Source organism: Fukomys damarensis, unplaced genomic scaffold (assembly GCF_012274545.1).
Source record: "Fukomys damarensis isolate Sample0158 unplaced genomic scaffold, DMR_v1.0_HiC HiC_scaffold_18, whole genome shotgun sequence".
Lineage (NCBI taxonomy): Eukaryota > Metazoa > Chordata > Mammalia > Rodentia > Bathyergidae > Fukomys > Fukomys damarensis.
This window is the reverse complement of record NW_022900930.1, coordinates 15559139-15578977: the sequence shown is the minus strand read 5'-3', so window position 1 is coordinate 15578977 and position 19839 is coordinate 15559139. Positions and strand designations below refer to the sequence as shown.

Below are 19839 nucleotides of genomic sequence, written 5' to 3'. Positions count from 1 at the left end.
TTACTACTTTTTCAGGATGTATGTGAATATAACTGAACAGAATATTCCAACTCAAGACCTGTTACTGAAATGTTATTCAAGTTTATATAGATATGAGACAGTGACATAGTCTTTCAGATTCAATATTCATATGGAATAAATGTAAACTCAGAAGAACAGAAAACTTTAAATGTTTCATTTGTTTCACTCTTTGGTATCTAATAACTCATGGCAGAATGACTTCCATAGTTCTATAAGTTTCATTTCCAGATAATCACATTAGTCCAAAAATGTTAATTTCTGGAGGCAACATTTTTTATAGCTAGTTATACATTGCTTTCTTTAAAGAAAAAATACACTTGGAAAATGACACTTTCCAGTATGGGGTAAAATCTAGGTGAAAAAATTATAAAGGGTGATAATAAATCCTCCAGAATCACAGCCATGTGTATTTGGAACAAAAAGCAATGGACAAGTTTCTGTATTAACATAATGTTACTTCCGACTCCTTTTATATTGTGCTCAGCAGGATGATAAATGTTGGAAGTGGGATAGAAGAGAAAGATGCTTAAATTTGTAAAGTCATTGATGGTTCTTCTTCAGTAAGTCCTGACTTTAGTTACTTGCCATAGCAGATGCTAATTAGTGACTACTTCTAATATTAGAGAGTGAAGATTTTTGCTGTGTGTCTGTTATTCTCAGGACCTTAAAATTATATTATGGGGAAAATGGTTTCTGGTATCGGTAGCCTTTTCTTGGCTCAGGTAATGTCGGTTTGAATTACAATTTTTAGAAAGAATGAAGCAAAAATTTCATAAGGTTTAGGTGCCATATAGAGAGCAAGTACTATTGTTTAAATTGTTTATATCTGCTTGAAATCAGGGACTATATCTCTCCTCTTTTACTACTAGCATTTGGCAGAGTCAAACTTGAATTACATTTTAAGTTGCTATTTAAGCCAAATACCTAGAAATGTACGTATTTTACCTAATAATTCTGTACATTGGTACTAAGATACAATCAAATGAGATCTTTTATTATGACTAATACTGACCAAGACTGGGGACACATGGAATAAAGGAAAGTCAACAAGGCAAATGATGCCCTTTCCCCTCATCTTTGGGAACCCCCCACCTCCCACCCCCAAGAAAAGGGGTGAAAGTAATACAGATACCTTGGATTTTGAGGAGAGTTGCTACACTTTCTTTGAAGTATTATTCTTGATAGGACTCAGAGTTGGAGACTTTAAGCAACAGTTGACTTGTCCTTGAGTTAACCCTATTCCAGACTCTAAACCGGGGCAGAAAAAGTTTTCTCTCTTTTGGTCTTCTGTTCTTCAAAGGAAAACGCTAGCTGGAAAAGAACTTTGTGAGACTGAAATAAACATGTAAAATGTATTTTTTTTTTGATTCCACAACTTGCTTACATTAGGCAGTGACACTATTTTAAAGGCAGAAACACACAATTGACTTTTTCACTAACATATGAGTGCTAACATTTAACCAAAATTTGCATCTCAGTTTTCCTCATCTTTTTCAAGTTGTTATGTCATCATTTTCACAAAAGATTTATAAAAGCTCTTTGGAAAATTCAATTTAAAATGATCATAATATACAGGGCTTTAAAAAATGAATGCATTTTGCAGTGGTAGAATGTAGGATAATTGATGATAAAAGTACTGACTTTAAAGTGCCAATATAGCTTTTTGCCATTTTTGGGGGGTACCTAGGATCCAGCCCAGAACCTCGTACTTACAAGGCAGGTGGCAGAACCATTGAGCTAAATCCCTGGCCCCTTCTTTCCCAATTATAAGCCACAGGAATGAAGCAAAACTATTACTCCAAGTCTTTTGATTGAGTAATATTAGATTTTAATGTCTTATAAAAGTAAATATTGGCGATGAATGAAGATTTTTAAATGCTATCTGTGTCAAAACTTAAGTTTATATCTGGGCAAATAAGAAGTTTAAAACATGTACTTTAAGATAGCCTAGAACTGAAATTTGAACATGGCATATCTGATGTAGCCAAGTACTGCAAACATGCTCCAAAAATAGTATTCCCTAAGTATCATGCAACAGTTTCTGCTCCTACAGGAATGCTAAGCCAAGTGACTGTTTCATTTTAGGATAGTCATGCCTTTATAAAAGAAATTTTAAAAATACGTTAATAGAAATATTTCTTCCCTAAGAAGTCATAGAACACTTGATCTTAGCCAAAAGGCTGAGAAGCGATAAGTCATAGAACAAAAATGTAGTTACAGGATCATAGGTAAAATTGAAATAGCAGGAATTTTTTAAAAAGCTCTAAAATAAGGCTGACTCTTATACATAAACAGCTGAGAAGCTGCTGAAATAGGGCAATTACCAGTTCAGACATTTTTCACAGCTACTCCCCTTTTCCACAGTGACAAGCAGAATGTGTTTTGGCATACTGAAATTATTTTTCACTTGAAAAGCAGTGAATTAAACAAACACATTTTTTGTGTATCCAAAACCTATAGAGCAAAATGTCAGCATTAGAAATTATTAACCTCATTGTCTACTTTGATTTCTTTTTTCTGCATTGGCTTGATTATCTTGTTTTCTGCCAATTTCCTCTGGCAAGCTACAATAATAAATCTATACAAAAGAACAATATAAGAGGGGGATATATTCAGGAGCAATAGCTCACTCCTTAGAAGAATTAATATTTTTATCATTATGGACATTATAACCCTGTAATTCTACAATTTCAATCACAATGAACCTAATTCAGACTCTAAAATCGAGGTAAGAGTAGTACTATATGTACAAATGAGTGACTGTAAAATATATCTAACAAAATTGACTTTTAATGACTACAATTAAGTGGTGTATGTTCACATCATTGTGCAATAATCGCCATGCCTAACACAGAAGAAATTATATACTATGTGGGCTTTGTCCGTTAGCATAGTTTCACGTTACTCATGGAGTTCAGTACTTCATTCCCCTTCATGGCTGAATACTCTACTGTACGGACACACACATTTTGTTTAACCACTGCCAGCCGATGGACGTTTGGGTTGTATTACCTGCAGGACATGATAGTCTATTTTCACACAGGTTTTTTATTGAAAGGCCTATTTTCAATTTTCTCAGGTACACAAGCAGGATCACTGGATTACAGGGAAAGCCTACTTCTGTTTCTTTGAAGAGCTACTAACCTACTTCCAGAGTGGCATATTGCACGCAGTGCACGAAGGCTCCCAGTCCTCTGCGTCCTCTTCAATGTGAGGGCTACAGATACTGAAATATTGCTTTTGTTGCACATCCTAAAGTTTAGTACGCAGTATTTTTGCTTTCATTCATCTCAAGATACGATTCCTTCTATGGATCTTATTGAGGTGTGTTAATTTTGTGTGTGTGTGTGTGTATATATATATTTTTTTCCAGCTTTTTGTGTTACTGATTTTTAGATGACCCCTACTGCCGCTGGAGATGCTCTGCATGAGTTCATTTTAAAACGTGAGATGTCTCAAATTTGACCTATAGTGAATATTGTGATTTTGGAAGAATACGTATTGTTAGTGGAGGGTTACATATGTGTTATTAGTACTTATTGGCCTATAGCTTTATTGTGTCCTTTATTTGCTATCTTATTTTAGTTAACATTTGCATTGATTCTCTATTTATTCAATTTTCACTCTTTGAATGTAACGAGACTCTTATAGTCAATGTACAGGTGAGTCACATTGTTAAAATCCATTTTCCCAGTCTCTGCTTTTTATTATATACAAAGTAATTAGTGACAAGAACTGAGTTGTCAGTCTGCAATGTTTCTGTATCTTTTTCTGTTGCTCAATTTTTCCATTACTGCTTTTAGTTTTGTTTTCTATATACAAGTTGATTCCCTTCTCATTTCCTTTCTGCATAATTTAAGTTTTCTTGTCAGGATTATAATTTACAATAATCCAAACACTGAAATTACAATAATCCACTTTAAATTAAAAATTTAAATTTTTATAGCAGAGGAAACTTCTGCTCCTATATCACATCTATTCACAGTTATCACAAATTCTACTACCCAGCTGTTTACAATAGTGACTTAGACTTCATTACCTGCCCTGATTGGACTAAGTATCCAGATCAGCAAGAGGTAAAAGTGCGCATCTTCTCATTGCCTTTCTAAGAATGCATTCTGTTCTGGGTATGGATACACCATTCTACAGTCTACAGTGTAGAGTGGAGCTTCATAAAGGCCTTATTCTCCAATGTCACTCTTCATCTTTTCCTAACCTGTTAGCTGTGTGTGTGTGTGCGTGCGTGCGTGTGTGTGTTTGTGTGTTTCCCCAAAGGTAATCTTCTACCCCAAGCAGTAGGGGCTTGTTCATTCACCTTCCAAGGCTTTCAACAACTCTATGTAGCCATAACTTTTTCAGGAACAAGAAACCCACACAGAAATATAGGCTGCCATCTTCAAATACCATTGCTAATAGGGAGGAGCCTGACAAGAGGGCAAGATAAAATGCCAGTAAGTCATCCAAGGGTTTCAGGTGCCTTTATGTTGATTTAAGCGTTTGTTTGGTTGCTGTAAACTTCTATTTTTCAGACTTTCAATAACATCGATACTGACAGTTTTCACCAGTTTTTTTCTACTTTCTACAGAGGAGTATGTCCTTGGAGTTTCTTCTGTCATTTTTCTTGACATACGTGCAAAAATTTTAATGGAAATAAATATATCAACATTTGAGTGAATGGAACATGATTTTTCCAAGTCTGAGTCACTGTCAAAATATTGTATATTTAGATTCTCCTGATATATAAATACATGCATGTATTTATAATGTGTGTACATGAAAGGAACATAGAAAAGTTCATACATAACAGAGCTCATAAGTGAGATAATGGAATTCTGAAGCTAATGGATGAATACTTATAACCTTTACGTGTGACTAGCTGTAACAGTTTCTTATTAGAAAAACACTATTAGATATATTGCTGCTGTGGCCCAGAAGAGCTTCTTATTGAAGCATGAAAAGTACTTTAATATTTTAAACTTAATAAGTTATGTGGACTCTGAAGAATTTTAAGTTTACAAGGGTTCATTCACATATTTTGTCTTTAAATGTTCTAACGTGGTGTCCCTACCAATTCTTAAAACACATTATTATCGCTGACCTCAAAATAATGATATGCCAATTTGTATTCAGAATAAACACTCCTTTCATGTACCCATGGGGAGATCCTCATAATAGTAAGAAAGGGAACGCCTGTCAAGCTCTGTGGTTAGAGCAAAATCTAATTTTCCCAAGTCACCAGCCTACTGAATTTTAAGTTAGTAGGAACATTACTTTATGGATAAAAGAAAATTACAATAAGCACACATCACTGATGGGCTTATTCACATAAATACCCAGTGCAAGATTGAGTATGCCGAAGAAAATGTATAAAAAGATATTTGTCAGATGTTCTTATAAAAAGGAACTACTTCTAATGGGATATCATATAAGGCTTTTTCAATCTAAGCAGAAAACTCTAAGTGGAGACCGTTAACCATATAATTCATTTTATGAATTTTCAATACAGTGAATGTGGTTGAAAAGTGACACTGCAGAATGTACCATGCCAGATATAAATAAATTCTAAGTGTATAGCAAAGAAGATATCATATATTATGTATGTAATTTTGCACATGCTTCCTTCTGTAAGAAAACTTTATGTGAACTACTTTTTGTAGTTTTTGCCTATAGCACTTTCCAGTAATGATTTATGTTGAGATAATTTATTTCAACTATAGTAGTTTTTCTACTATAAATGTTTGTAGGTAAATTATAATTTTGTAACCTATGAAATTTTAAAAATTATCATTGGAATTACTTTTCTGGTTCAGAGGAAATTACAAAATATAGACTGGAAAATTTTTACTAATACAGGATATGGAAGTACTTACTATCTTGGTCATAAAATCCGAGAATGACCTGAGTCTGATCATGATTAAATATGATTGATCTTGGTAGAGAGATGTGTTTTATTGATCAGTCCCTCAAATGCCTACTGCACTGAAAGATAGGAAACCTAATGTCTCTTTCTTACTAAAATTTACTCTTAAACTCTATTTGTATTCTATAGACTTCTGAATGGACTTCAGGAAGTATAAAAATATTAAGTGGATTAGGAGTTATTAATGCATTAAGAAGTACAAGTGAAGTGCTACCTAGGAACAGGCATTAAATAATTATGCGTGCCTATTGCTTTTTCATAAATGCCACTTCAATTTGAATTCATCTGTGAACAGAAACTAGGGAAATTAATGTTTTTAATAATTATTTGGGGAATATATGTTAAGGTTAATATAGTTCTGAATTTTTAGGTAATTTTCAGTTTTGAAAAGATAGCTTTCATCCTGCTAGCACATACAGTGCCTTCAGATATAGCTTGACAAACATGCCCTGGTAGGTTTTTGTATTTCCATTCTTCATTGAAATTCATAGGTACAAAATAAGTAAATTCCATGTATATACACCTGGTTCCTTTTTGAGACTGAATAGCTGGAATACCCAATGGAGAGAATGTTCTGTGATCTATTATTCAGATCATAATGAAAATTCAATAATAAGGCTTAAAAAAAGAAAAAAATATTAACCTGAATGAAGACTTATTTTTCCTATATCCATCTTTGGGTTGTACTCAGAATATAAAAACACAGTTTTAAGAGTTTGAAAGTCTGATTTTTGCCAGAAAAAATTTTGTATTTTCTTATTTACGAAGCTGTTGTGAGGAACAAATACAATGTTTGTAAATGTGCTTAACAAATCAGGATATAAGCATAACAATTGTTACATTCCTATACCTTTTCAAAAAAGCCTTACCAAGTCATCAACTCATTTCAAAAATTAACCTTTTTTATGAATTCAGGGAATGAGGCTTTAATGGCAAGCTGTTTCCACAAAACAAAAGGAAAATGGCCCTAGTGTGTTGTGTTAGGTTTGCTGTTATGAATCTAGATTCCCAGATGGCACTTGTAATAATGGAGGATGCTAATTCATAGCTGTGGTATGCTGCTTTCACTGCCTACTCCCTTTAAGGCATAGTGATTAAGTGGATATGTGCTTTAATTTGGACCCCAGAAAGATTTTCCTCTTTCTTGGTTAGGCACCCACATCCAGGCATTATTCACCCAGCAATTTATCCTACAAGCCTTGTTCTAGTTAGAATTAATAAGAACAAAACACTACTTGTAACAGTGCACGTCCTTTATAACTGAAACTGCAATTAAGTATAATTTCCCATACATGACATTTTCATGCATATGCCTTATCCCTGTACAATACTAATTATTCTTTAACATACATTCCATAGGATTCCTTTACTAATGAGTGAACAGTTCTAAAACATGAATTCGTAGTTACATTTGTCATTTATTCCAATCCTACCACATACACTGAATATGTTTGAAAAAACATTTTAATGTTTCCTTTGCAGATTACTGAATGTTACTATCCATTTCTATAAATTAAATCGACTAGGAAAACCCACAGTTTAAAAAATGTATACAAGGATAAACTAACTTATCACAAGGAACAGAAAAAGAACTCAAGAATTCAAAATGGTCAGGAACAGTATCTTCATGGTAAATATTCACTTTATGCAAATCCCATTTGGCTTCATTTAATTAAAAAGCTGAAAAAGAAAGAAAATTATTATGTACTGAACATAAGGAAACACAATATGCAAGTTCATGTAAATGTAACAAAACTATTAATATATTAATTCACCTAAGTGTTACTTTTCTACTAGGGCAGGATTCTGAGGCAGGCGGCGGAACCACTGAGCCAAGTCCCTGGCCCCATGGGAAATATTTGAAACTGGCCCTATAATGGAATCAAGCTTTTCCAGTAAGAAAAAGTTAAAAGGTGAAGATATGATAATTTGAATTACAGTGTTTCTATACACACCTCTGGCATTGTTTAGAGCAAGAGTTAAATGGTAATGTAGGAGAAATAAAGGGAATGAAACTGAAACATATTCAAATTTGAATGTCATAAAGAAAATATTGTTTTAATTTATACTTCATTTGAGTACACAAAACAATTATTTAATCAACTGGACTTTTGTTGCTTATTTTATAATTTCCTTATATGGAACAGCTAAAAAGAATCTCTGCATAAATGAAATTGGTATTAGGTTTTGATGAAACATTTATGTACAGATGCATTACATATAGCACTAAGAGAAAAAGGTATCTATTTTATTATTTTTTAAACTTGTCTCAGCAAAGACTTAATTTATAAATAAGAATCTACTTAACTTTTGTAAGATGGTAAGACAACTTAAATAGTGTAGCACTGATTAAGTCTTTGATGTTTATATTTTCCTGCCGACCTGTAGCAATGTCCTTTATCAGTCTCCATAATATAAGGCAACTTTTCAAGGCAAAACACCAATTTTAACACTGAAGCAAAACTGAAATTAATGTTACTTTGCTGAAAAACTATATTGTTGGAAAAGTGTTCAAACTAGGAAGTTTAAAAACTGGATGTTTCAATTATAATTTTCTAGGCAAATATTGCTTTGTCTTTCTGAACCTCGGTTTCCTCATTATTGAAAAGAACATTTGTTTTACATAATTTTCAAAGTTCTTTCCAGTACTACCACTTTATGAATGCAATACTATATCTGAATGTAAATATATAAGAATATAATTTATATAAAACTATATAAAATATATACTTTAGAAATACATGAAATAAAATACAGAACGTATTAATATATAATTATAGTATATTAGTTATACAATTACAAGTTTGATGACTTATTTTTTCAGGTACAGGGATCGAACTCAGGACCTAGTGCTTGCCAGGCAGGCACAGTGCCACTGAGCTACACCCCTGCCGTGTACAATTACAAGCTATAGGCTGAAAATTACATAATAAAAACAATAATTACTCTGTATGTCTGTTTTTAAGGAACTGTTAAAAGATAGCAATTCTATGCTGCTATCAGGATGCAGTCAGATACGGCTTTAGCTTTTCCAGGTGAGCCACGACTGAAGTACCAGAGTGGTCACCTCCACGAAGCAGCACGGCTGCAGGAGCCCTGTCAGAGCCCTGTCAGAGCCCTGTCAGAGCACTGGCACAGATGCTACAACGACACAAACTTCAGCAACACGAGTGGCAAAACAGACATGTTCACTGGCAAGGAAACTTGTCAGTGTTTTCTGTTCTCAAGTATAAACTTGGCCTGAAGTTAAAGTGAACTAAAGAATGAAAAAAGAAGCAATCATAAAATATTTTAAGCTGCAATTAGAGCTGGAAAAATCAGAACTTGGAACTGAAGACTTGTGACTTTTTGAAAGACTGATCTGAAAATTTCAAGATACAGAGCAGCAGACTTTTTAATTATTGCTTAAAACACAGCTCTATTAAAGCAGTCAGATGGCCCCTTTTGATAATTTTATAAGCTTCTAAATTTTTATAGCTAGAAAAGTTTTAAAAAGTTCTACAATATTTAGGTGTTGCTATTTTTACAGAGTAAAAGGATCTTTGTGACTGCATTCCTAATGTAAAAACAGATTAAGAATTCTTCGTATGCTATCTGTTCACTATAGGGGTTTTTCTAAACTGGAATCTTCAGAACTCGTTATAAGAATCATTTGTGTATATCTCAATATTACATGACAGATATATTCAATATTGAACTGAGTGCCTTCTATTGATTGTTCTGCAATAAATGATAAAATGAATTGAGTACTTAGTCTTTTACACTTAGGCTTCCTTTCATAAAAATGAGTTATAAAACTTGTTTACAACTATACTTTCAAGATATTGGAAAGACTTGGAATACAAAAATGTCAAAAATGTTTTGTTTAAATGTTTCTTAGAAAAATATGAAGTTATTTTCCTAGGCAATCATCAGGTTTCATGTTTTATTTTTATTTTCATTACATTAATATTAAACATCCAATATATGTTCCAATATGAATGTTTTATATTTATATCCTCATAGGATTAGTTTCTCATTTCTATCTACTTCTCAATTCTAACATATCTTTTTCTTTTCACATTTACCTGTCTAGTAATTTTGATGTGCAACCTAAAAGTGTAACAGCTCTTACAGATTTATGCTTCCTATTGAGCTTGATGTTTTTGTTTCTCACATGAATAAATGTTTTTGTGTATTATACTTAAAAAACTGTCAAAAACATCAAAGACTGATAGATTTCTCTTATTTGAGCTTTTCAGTATTGTAGTCTGTTTCCTGATGGAGCAAGAGACATCTTGGGTACTACTAACACCTCCTGTGCGGGCTCCATTTTACCTCTTCTGTGGCCAAAGCTATTGTAGTTTGTAGGAGGCTGTTTCCACACAACACTGACTACTGTGGCTGGCTCATCTTGAAGTGCCTTTGTGCATGTTCAGCTTTACCCAGGGCAGTGACGTAAGACAGACGTTAACTGGCACAGGCAGTGAACTGTATGCGTGGAGATTTAAAGCAGGGCAGAGCCAGCAGAGATTTCCACTTTCTCCTAACCCAAGGAAAGCTCTTGTATACAAAGAAGAATGACAAGACGTTCTCACACCATCTTTCTCTCTAAAGCTAACTAACTCTCTCATATCTGTAATTTAGATAAAAATGTCAGTCTTGTCTTACTGCGGAATGATGCTTTAAAAGTTCATTAGCAAGTTTATTTAAAATTCAAAGCAAGATTTTCTAGAAACACTCCTAAATTCAGGCCGAAAAAAGTCAGTTTCAATCAGCATTCAACAAAGAATATATATATATTTTTAAAGAAACAGTAAGAATTACTGAACTCTGTGTTCAGAGTATTGTGCATAGAAGGTCATTGCAGGAATGGGATGATTCAAAGTCATGGTCTTTGTTTCTTTTATCTGAAGGACAGAGAGGTTTAAGAAAATGAAGTATAGCACCGAGATGTGATGGTATAGGATGGTGAGTCAAAATATTATGAGAATTCAAAACCAATCAAACAAAGCAAAACACTGGCTTTGAGAACAAGTGAAATGAACGGGCAGCAGCCAACAGGAAGGAACTAAACGCAGGAAGGGACCACAGCCTGAGAATTCATGAACTCCGGTTAAACCGGGGTCAGCACCTCTGCAAAGAACCAAAAGGTGAATGTTTTCAACTTTTTTGGTCACAGGTCTTTGTTAAAAGTACTTAACAAAAGCAGCCATGTACAATATATGAATACGAATCTATTTCAGTAAAAGTTTATTCAAAGATAATACAATTTAAATTTTATACAATTCTCACATCGGAAAAAATTTTTCAGTGATTCATAAATATAAAATCCATTTTTTTTTTGCACATGCAAAAGTTGCTGACTTGTGCACTAAGCCATATGGTACAGTGAAGGCTATGCCATCATACATAAGCCCAAATTAAAAAAAAATTTATAGTGACTCATGCAATGACAATATTGTATACCTAGTAAAACCATATGTATTCTGAAAGAATAGTTAATGGTATAAAAATATGTTCATGAGATATAGAAAAACCAATTTACGAAACATGAATCCTGTAATCTTTCCTATTTTACAAGCTAAACTGCTGACATTTCATGACCTGGATGTTGGGATCATGAATGCATCTTATTTTGCATCTTCTAGAATGAATGTATATTAACTCTTCCTTCTTCCTTGTTAGGTCTGAATAGATCTTGATGAAGAAGTGTTGTAGAAAGTACGTGTCTTACAATACTTCTGCCATCACGCGGAAGTAAGTGATGGGTTAAGCAGAACCACGGCTAGGTGTGGAGAATATATTAGCAGGCCAGCTGACAGCCTGAAAAGATACAATGTATATATATGAAGGTGGCAGCAGTAGAAACAGAAAAGTAGTGGAGACCAAAGTGAACTAAATAACATAACCAGGACCAAGATACGGAATAGAGACGGGGATGGGACGAGTATAAAGTGACTCCAAGGTTTCTGCAGGGTATGCCTGTGAGGATGACACTGTCTTAGGGAAAATGGAGCTAAGGGAAGAGAAACAGTTTTGGAGGCAGAGATGATGTTTGGACATATTGAGGTTAAACTGTTAATGCAGTATGAGTGTCTGGTTCTGGATCTCAAGAAGAAAGAGCAGGATTTCATAAGTATATATAAGACTGAGAAATAATCTAAGATAAAACAGATGTACGTATCATGTTATAAAATTCAGGTATATAAAGTTTCATCTAAAATGTCAGAACTATCAGGTTAAGTGAATTGGATTTGGTCAATGGGTGATTACTAGCGAATATATCAGAGGATGTTTATTTTTTTTTCTCACCCTTTTAGATATATGGATTTAGTAAAACAGTGGTGTGTGGTTTGTTCTGGCATTTACTTATTTTGAATTAATTATTCCATCTGTTGCTGATGTTTTAAAAAAACAGAATATACAGTGTTCTTGAAAGAATGCATTTTTTCCAAGTATGAATTGGTTAAATACTCCACTGAGATCTTCTAATGGACAGAATTTTCTTGTGCACTATTCTTATTTCACATGCTCAAAATGAGAAAGAAATCAGTGCAATCTCGAAGTTACATAATGTCACTGTCTCACATAAAGAAATCAGTTATGTGGCTAAGGGACAGCTCCTCAGATTTCATTCTGGTATTCCCCTCCTGCCAAAAAACAACAACAAAAAAAAAGAGAAATGGGAAGAGAAAGGCCTTGCTTTGCTAAGTATAGCAAGGCTGTAGGTAGAATTTTCACTCCAGCCCTTGTGGTTAAGAGGAGTCCTGGGATTCAGTCAAGATTTTTTTTTAGCCTTTATATTCATAAGTGTTAAACAGGAATGCTAGGGACAAGTATATTATGGTTGCTAGACAGATATCTTTAGCCAGAAGTCTTGGGGCTATTTCTTTCATAAAAGATTACTGAACCAAGAAAAGTCTTCAAATCTGAAAGAAATGGTCAATTTTAAAGGTCTAAAGAAATTCAAACTTTTACTATGAATGAGAAAAAAAGATCTTTGGGAATAGAAACTTTATCTGTAGCTACCTAAAGTAATAGCTGTCCAGCCCTACTATTGCTATGGCCAGCATGCTATATGGCCCGCACGGAAAGGCACACATGGTTAAGGGTTTTGACAACATGACTAATAATAATTAGAAATGGTCAGAAACACAGATACAGGGTCTGGGAAAAAAAGAACAAAAGAAAAAAAAAGCTGGTATGTGAGGCTGTAAAGAACAAAGAATGCATTTGGACCACAGGAGCTTCCCACGACTTCCCTGCTTCAGATAGATGGCTGAATGCTGTCTGAAAGTTGTCCTCCCACAGTGGAAATGAGCCTCTAGAAATCTCAGACTCAGCACATATGTTCCCTAGGCTTGAGGGTTAGGACATGCAAAGCAAAAGCAAGAGTCTAGCTTCTGTGCTTTCTCTATCAAATCACTTTAACATCCCTACAATTCATTTCTGAAATTATCAACTTGATTTAAAAAGAGGTTTTCAATAAATTAACTGCTTGGAAGACTTATGCTTTATTTATATTAGATAGTTATATTGTTGGTAGGAAAAGGGATTACACTACATTTTTCCTAGGCAGAAGTAAGTATATTCCCATTGATTATTTTAGCTTTGCACTTCTTCTCTAAAGTAGTGAAAAAGTAAAAAAAAAATTATGCTTAAGGGGACAGCATAATTTGTATATTATTATTATTATTATTATTATTATTATTATTATTATTAGTAGTAGTAGTAGTAGTAGTAGTAGTAGTAGTAGTAGTAGTAGTACCAGAGATCAAACTCAAGACCTTGAGCTTGTGAGGCAGGCAGCGGCACCACTGAGCTAAATCCCCGGCCATGTATATGATTATTATCATAGAAAAAATACATTGTATGCCAAATGGTTTATTCCAGGGGTCAAAGGCTATTGGTGATTTATGCTGAAGACTTGTCCCAGATAACAGCTTAAGACTGAGCAACGGGATTTCACAATTATCTTACATTTCTAAAACAGTAGTTTATCATAACTTTTCTTACTTATGATAAATATTATGGTCTTTATTTGAAAGATGAGGAAAACTGAGGCTCAGAGAAGATTAAAAGACTTGCCTGAAGTTATAGAGTTTTTAAGTGCCATGGTCCAAATCACATCTTCTCACTCAAAGTCCAGATCACTTTCCAATACACCACAATGAAATACAATAATATGGAAAAAATAATCCTTAAGATTCAATTTCCATTTGTACAGTATTATCACAAGATTTAGCACTGTATTCTCTATTTAGATAAGGGGATAAACAATGTTGCCTTTTCTCTGAATCATCTCTAAATCTTTAGATCTTTATGCCATTCTGCAAAGCTGGGACTCAACATGAGAAGAAAACACCGAATTCTTGTCAACGATCTGTATTGAGAATGATCACCAGAACATTTACACATTATTTTTCTATTTTTACAGCTCAGGTTTGTGTTATCTTCCCTAGAGTCAAAAGAAGTATATCTAAGATGTGCAAGCAAATATGGTTTTGCTACACACCATACATCCCGGGATATTCTGTCTTATGTGCTTGTTCACCATCATGGTTTTTAAAGTACCCCCTTCATTTCTAGTTACTCTTTTGTACTTTTCCTTACTGAAGGTCATTCCACTTTTTATTGCTATTAAACATTTCTCAAAATAATCAAACATATCATGAACTAAAAGTATAAGACAAGGGAAGACACTTTATGTATCCATTTCTATACACATCTAATACATATATCCATTTTTAATTTGATGGCAGCCAGCTCAGAATCAGGTTTCTGGAATAACTGTCTTTCTGTACGTGCCCTTAGCTGTGTAGAACAACCTGATGACTCCAGGGATTGCCACAGATCACATTTTCTGGACTTGTGTAAAGTGGCAAACTAGTACACTTCATCTTTTTCAAAGTTCCCCTGCATTTACTGCTAGTAGATAAGAAATGTATTTGAGTTTGCAGATTCAATTCACAAGTATATGATGAGCACCTACTATGTGCACTGCACTTTGTAGATACAAAAGGTATATCTGTTAAGGACTTTTACCCAAGTATATTACAGTTTTCTACAAGGAAAGAAAATTAAACACATTAAACAACTGTATAGGAAGACTTGATGAAAAATATAATGCAGTAAATTGCTAATGAATAACTGAGTGCTAACGCCGCTGTTACAGATGAAGTGAGGTGAAGTAATTAATTTATGTTGTGAACTCATTAGTGATGAAAAATTATCCCCCAAAATCCTGAAGTTCACAGAGGAAGAAACAGGTTTAATAAAGTTAAATATGTTGGTAAAAGATACAGAAGTAACAGACAACTCTTAACAACTGAGTCTCTCTCCACTACTTTAAAGATGATGAAAAAACTAACTCTAAGTCATAGTGAGATGGTCAGAGTCATATCCAGATTTATCTAACTGCAGTCACAGCTCTCAGCTATTTAATATAAAAAATAATTAAAACCCAAACGGGAATGAGTGACTTCTGCTTTAATTACTGATATTTTCCCATTATATTTATATCCTACTAACTCTAAAAGTCAGTTAAAGAAATTGTAGAGACAGTGGGGAATCAAAATGATAGAATTAATACAGAAGGTTTCATGTTATTCCCTTCTAAAACAGACTTGATTGCCATAGATGTTTTCATAAAAGTCTTCTGAAGCAATTTTTGAGTCACATTTGCCCATGGAAAATTCTGAGAAGGTAATTACCTATAAGTAAAGACTATTATGTCCCTGCTAGCACTTCGTTCTTCCTAGAAATTGGGGAAGAACTAAAGTTAATTTTTATTCAATATATAAAATGAATTCAATATTATCAATGGAATAAAATTTCTTCTGAACTATGGCTCAGAAGGTAATTAAATCATATTCAAAAGAATCCTCTAATTTCACTGGTAGTTTCAAGGGACTCTGGAGCCCAATTAACTTCATCAAAGAGTTCAGGGAAAATCTGTTCTTTACTCAACAGAATTATGCAAATATAAAACAAAGCTATTTAAAGTGCAGTATAAAGGGGAAAAAAACCTGTTTAGAGAAAAGTAGATTAAGTATACATGAATTTAAAATATTCATATCAGAATTAATGATAATAATTAACATCAAACCTATATTGAATAATTAAAAATAGGTACCAGGCAATGTGCTATGTGATTTACATGCATTCTCTGATGTTACTAGAATGAGGCACATAAAAATCATTTCCACTTACAAATGAGGAAAACAGAGACAGAAAAGTTAAGTTAATTTGCACAAGGTCACATAATAAGCAGACTGAGGTTTCAAAGGAAGCTTGGTTATTGAAACTCAGAAGACAATTTGGGAGAATTTAGTAATGGTACAAAATAGATCGATATTGTAGAATATACCATTAACACACTTGGGAAAGATTTAAGGAAATATGATAAATATTTAAAGATTTTTATGGTTTTATGGGTACATATATTTGGACAATGAAAATACTAATTTTGAAGTGTGAAATAGTGAAAATATACCACAGGCATATAAATATTGAGGATTTTACAAGGCTAAAGATTAAAGCTAAAGTAAAAACAGATGATCAGGAAGGATCATTCCATATGGCATAAATTAATGGTTACAGATTATGCAGAAATCAAAATTGTGAAGAAAAAAATGAAAATAAATTAGATGATTTTGATATGATGCTATGTATGAAGAATTAGGATTCAGTTGTGTTTCAGATTTGCAAAAAAGCTGTAATTCATAAAACATCAAAAAGAAGATATCAAAGGCTATAAATGGCTGAGCACAATGACATAATACCTAGGAAAGTAATCTGATGTTGAAATTTCAAGCCAAAGGCTTCAAGTGATTTTTTAAAAAGTATTAGATAAAGTTAGTTCCAATTTGCATTTCCACTGGGGGATATCTCGAGTTGTATCTGAAAGACGGGGATATCTACAATATGTAGAAGTTTTCCCTTGTAGCTCACTTCCTGTTTAATAATAGTTAATATGAATAGTTGATAAGGTCATGGACTTGGTCTTGGTTGAGAAGCTATTTTTGATTCCTGCTGTAAGCCCTATTCAATGTACTTCTGTTACAAGCAGTTGGCTTGGTTTAGCTCTTGGTCCCTAGGGTTTATCATTTCATATTTCAGGACCCATCCAATTTGAAAATGGGGATCTTACAAATGTTCTTTCACATGTATATAACGGATGAATGGATAAAGAAGATGTATTTATACACAATGGAGTATTACTCTACTATGAAGAAAGATTAACTTGAGTCATTTGTAGGAAAACAGATGCATCTTGGGATCATAATGTTAAGTAAAATAAATCTGACACATGAGCTTAAATATGGTTTCTCTTACATAAAAAACTAAAAGTATATACAAAGAGCAAAACACAAGACATAGAATAGGAAGTAGAGAGACAGATCTTTCTCAAAAGGGAAGGGGGTCAAGAAATGGAAGGAAGGAGAAAAGGGGATGAACAAGGGGATTAAGATGTGTTATGTACATGTACCAACTTTACATAAGAAATGTAAACATTATGGACCACAAACATGTACTAAAAGAAATTGATCTGAAAAAACAACAAACAAATAAACAAATGAAAAAACAAGTATTTGGCATGAGGACAGGCCTTCTGGAATGTGTTGTGGAGTTTCCTCTTCCTACAATGATGGTTTCTTGTATTTCACTAACTTATTTCATACAAACTTCCTTTAGCTAGTATGTGGGTTTTGTTTTTATTTTTAACTAAATTAATATAATGCTGGTTTCATAAATAAAGCTTCTGGGAATACAAGTGTTCCTTAACTACATGGTGCTATGTTTATAGTCAACTTCTCTCACAGAATAATTAAATAAAAAAGATCTTTCTTTTCTTTATTAACATCTCATCTTTCAACTTGTCTCAGAATAAATTTTTCTTTGTGCTCTTTCTGCTGTTGCTTTTGCCACCACCTTTGCTCTTTCTCCAGTTAACCAACTGTTCTGATATATGTATTTTCACCCGTACTATCAGATTTTTAGAATTTAGTTCAGAATTTGTCCAAATCTTTGGTATGTACTCTCTGTAGTTTTAGTGACACTTGTTTTTTATGTTTATCATCTATTTATTACCATAATTATTTATAGAATTAACAAAATTTTTGAGGAAAAAAAGAAAAATGAAAGCTTATTTAGAAGAAGGATGAAGCAATGAAACAAAAATAAGACCCAAAGCATCTTATAGCCTTGCTCTGGCAACATTAGCACATATAGGCATACTAGATAATGAAAGGAAGCAAGTTTTTAAGTGCAAAACTGGTGGTTTCTTTGTTCATAATGTTTCCCTGAAGTGTAAGGAAGGTAACACACATCTTATGCAAATTTGACAAAAAAAAGTGAGTCTCAAACACAGGAGGGAAATCTTTGCATGTGATGAGGATTTATAGAAGCCTAATGAACAATTTGCCTGTATATCCATAAAAGACAGAATGCAGCGAAATACATACACATATAATTTCTCGGCATAGGTGAAGAGAAATACTAGAAGATTATATGAGAAATGATAATCAAATTAGAGGAACAATTTAAATTAGACAGAAGGATAATTGGATAATTGAGTTATGCACCTCAAATAAGAAAAATAATAGACATCTTGGTACAAATTTGAAGCAATAGATGATAAAGAAATGGGCAAATTTACAAAGGAACCACATTACCCCACCATAGAAACTGTAGCAGTTGTCATTCAGTAAATGATAGATAACTTATTTTTATTTAACTAATTTGTCAAGAGATCTTAGTCCTCTCATTTTGTTTTATTTGATATATCTGTCATTGTAAAATTTATTTTAATATTTAAGTATACAATAAAACAAGTTTTCATAACTTCCTCAAGGAAGACTCTTCTTCTGTTATTCCTGAACTATTTAGGCTCACAAAGGAGCTGGATGGAAAAGATAACAAAGTATTACTTTCGTGTTAAATAGCTAATTGTCAATGTTTTTCTTAGCTGCTTCAGCTATCACATTCTTGAAGTCACTGTACATTTGACTTTGCGGGTTATTTTTGACTCGATTCTGGGACAAATTTTTACTTTTGGGAATATAAGAATTAGATGATCCACACAAAGTGTGGCACAGGAGAGACCAAACAGACCTGTTCATCTGAAGTTCTGCTTCGGCCTATAACTAGACATACTCTACAGTTTGAATTGGAGAATTATCCTAAAATTCATCCAGGGTCGTAAGAAAAATATGTCCTGTGTGTTTCCTTTTTGTATATTTCTTTTTGTCTAATTAGTATTTTTTCAGCTAGACATATGTTCATTACTAAGCAAAACATGTTCAGTTTATCAAGCCACAGCCATACACCCATAATCGCCCAGCAGCTACACAAACACTTCCCTTTGCATTTGTCTGTAGACATCTTAGGGGTCTCTGCTCATGGAATATCCTCAGCGCCTCTTCTCTGTCTGAAGGCTGTCCCTCACAGAGCGGGCTAGCCCAGGGACTCTGCTGCAGTCCTCCTCTCTTATTCAAACCCACGAGGACAATTCTCACCTGCAGACTTCCATTAGCTTTTGATATTTTGCATAGTTATTCCCTGCTTCATAGGCATAATGGTTCATGGGCATATTTTCTTTTTCCAGAAAACTTAATAGTACTTCATAGAAAATATTTCTTAGTAAATCAAATAATATAAATGAAACTAAAAGGCAATAATGAAATCATTTAGCACATAGTTCTTTAAAACTGGTTCATCAGAATTAATCTGGGCAAATCTTGAACTGATTTGATGCCTAAGACCCACACTTGAATCTAATTCAATAGGATGTGGCATAATACTTTTGTATTTTAAAAGTTCCCTTCAAGAATTAGATAGGCAACCAAGGAAGAAATTTGATTTATTATACCTCTACATTTTTATAGGCAGAGAAATAAAACTTCAGAGAAGTG

General features: G+C 33.4%; 1 protein-coding gene across 1 annotated transcript in view; it reads right to left on the bottom strand.

Moving 5' to 3' along the window:
• Nucleotides 1-7175: 7175 nt before the first annotated feature.
• The window catches only part of Tusc3 (tumor suppressor candidate 3), a 247837-nt gene continuing 235173 nt past the window's right edge, over nucleotides 7176-19839 (bottom strand). The window contains exons 10-11 of the mRNA XM_019207150.2: nucleotides 10947-11056; nucleotides 7176-7621 (exon numbers count right to left, since the gene is read on the bottom strand). Of these exons, the coding sequence (XP_019062695.2) occupies nucleotides 7614-7621; nucleotides 10947-11056 (118 nt within the window). The 3' untranslated portion in view covers nucleotides 7176-7613. The remainder of the gene's footprint in view (nucleotides 7622-10946; nucleotides 11057-19839) is intronic.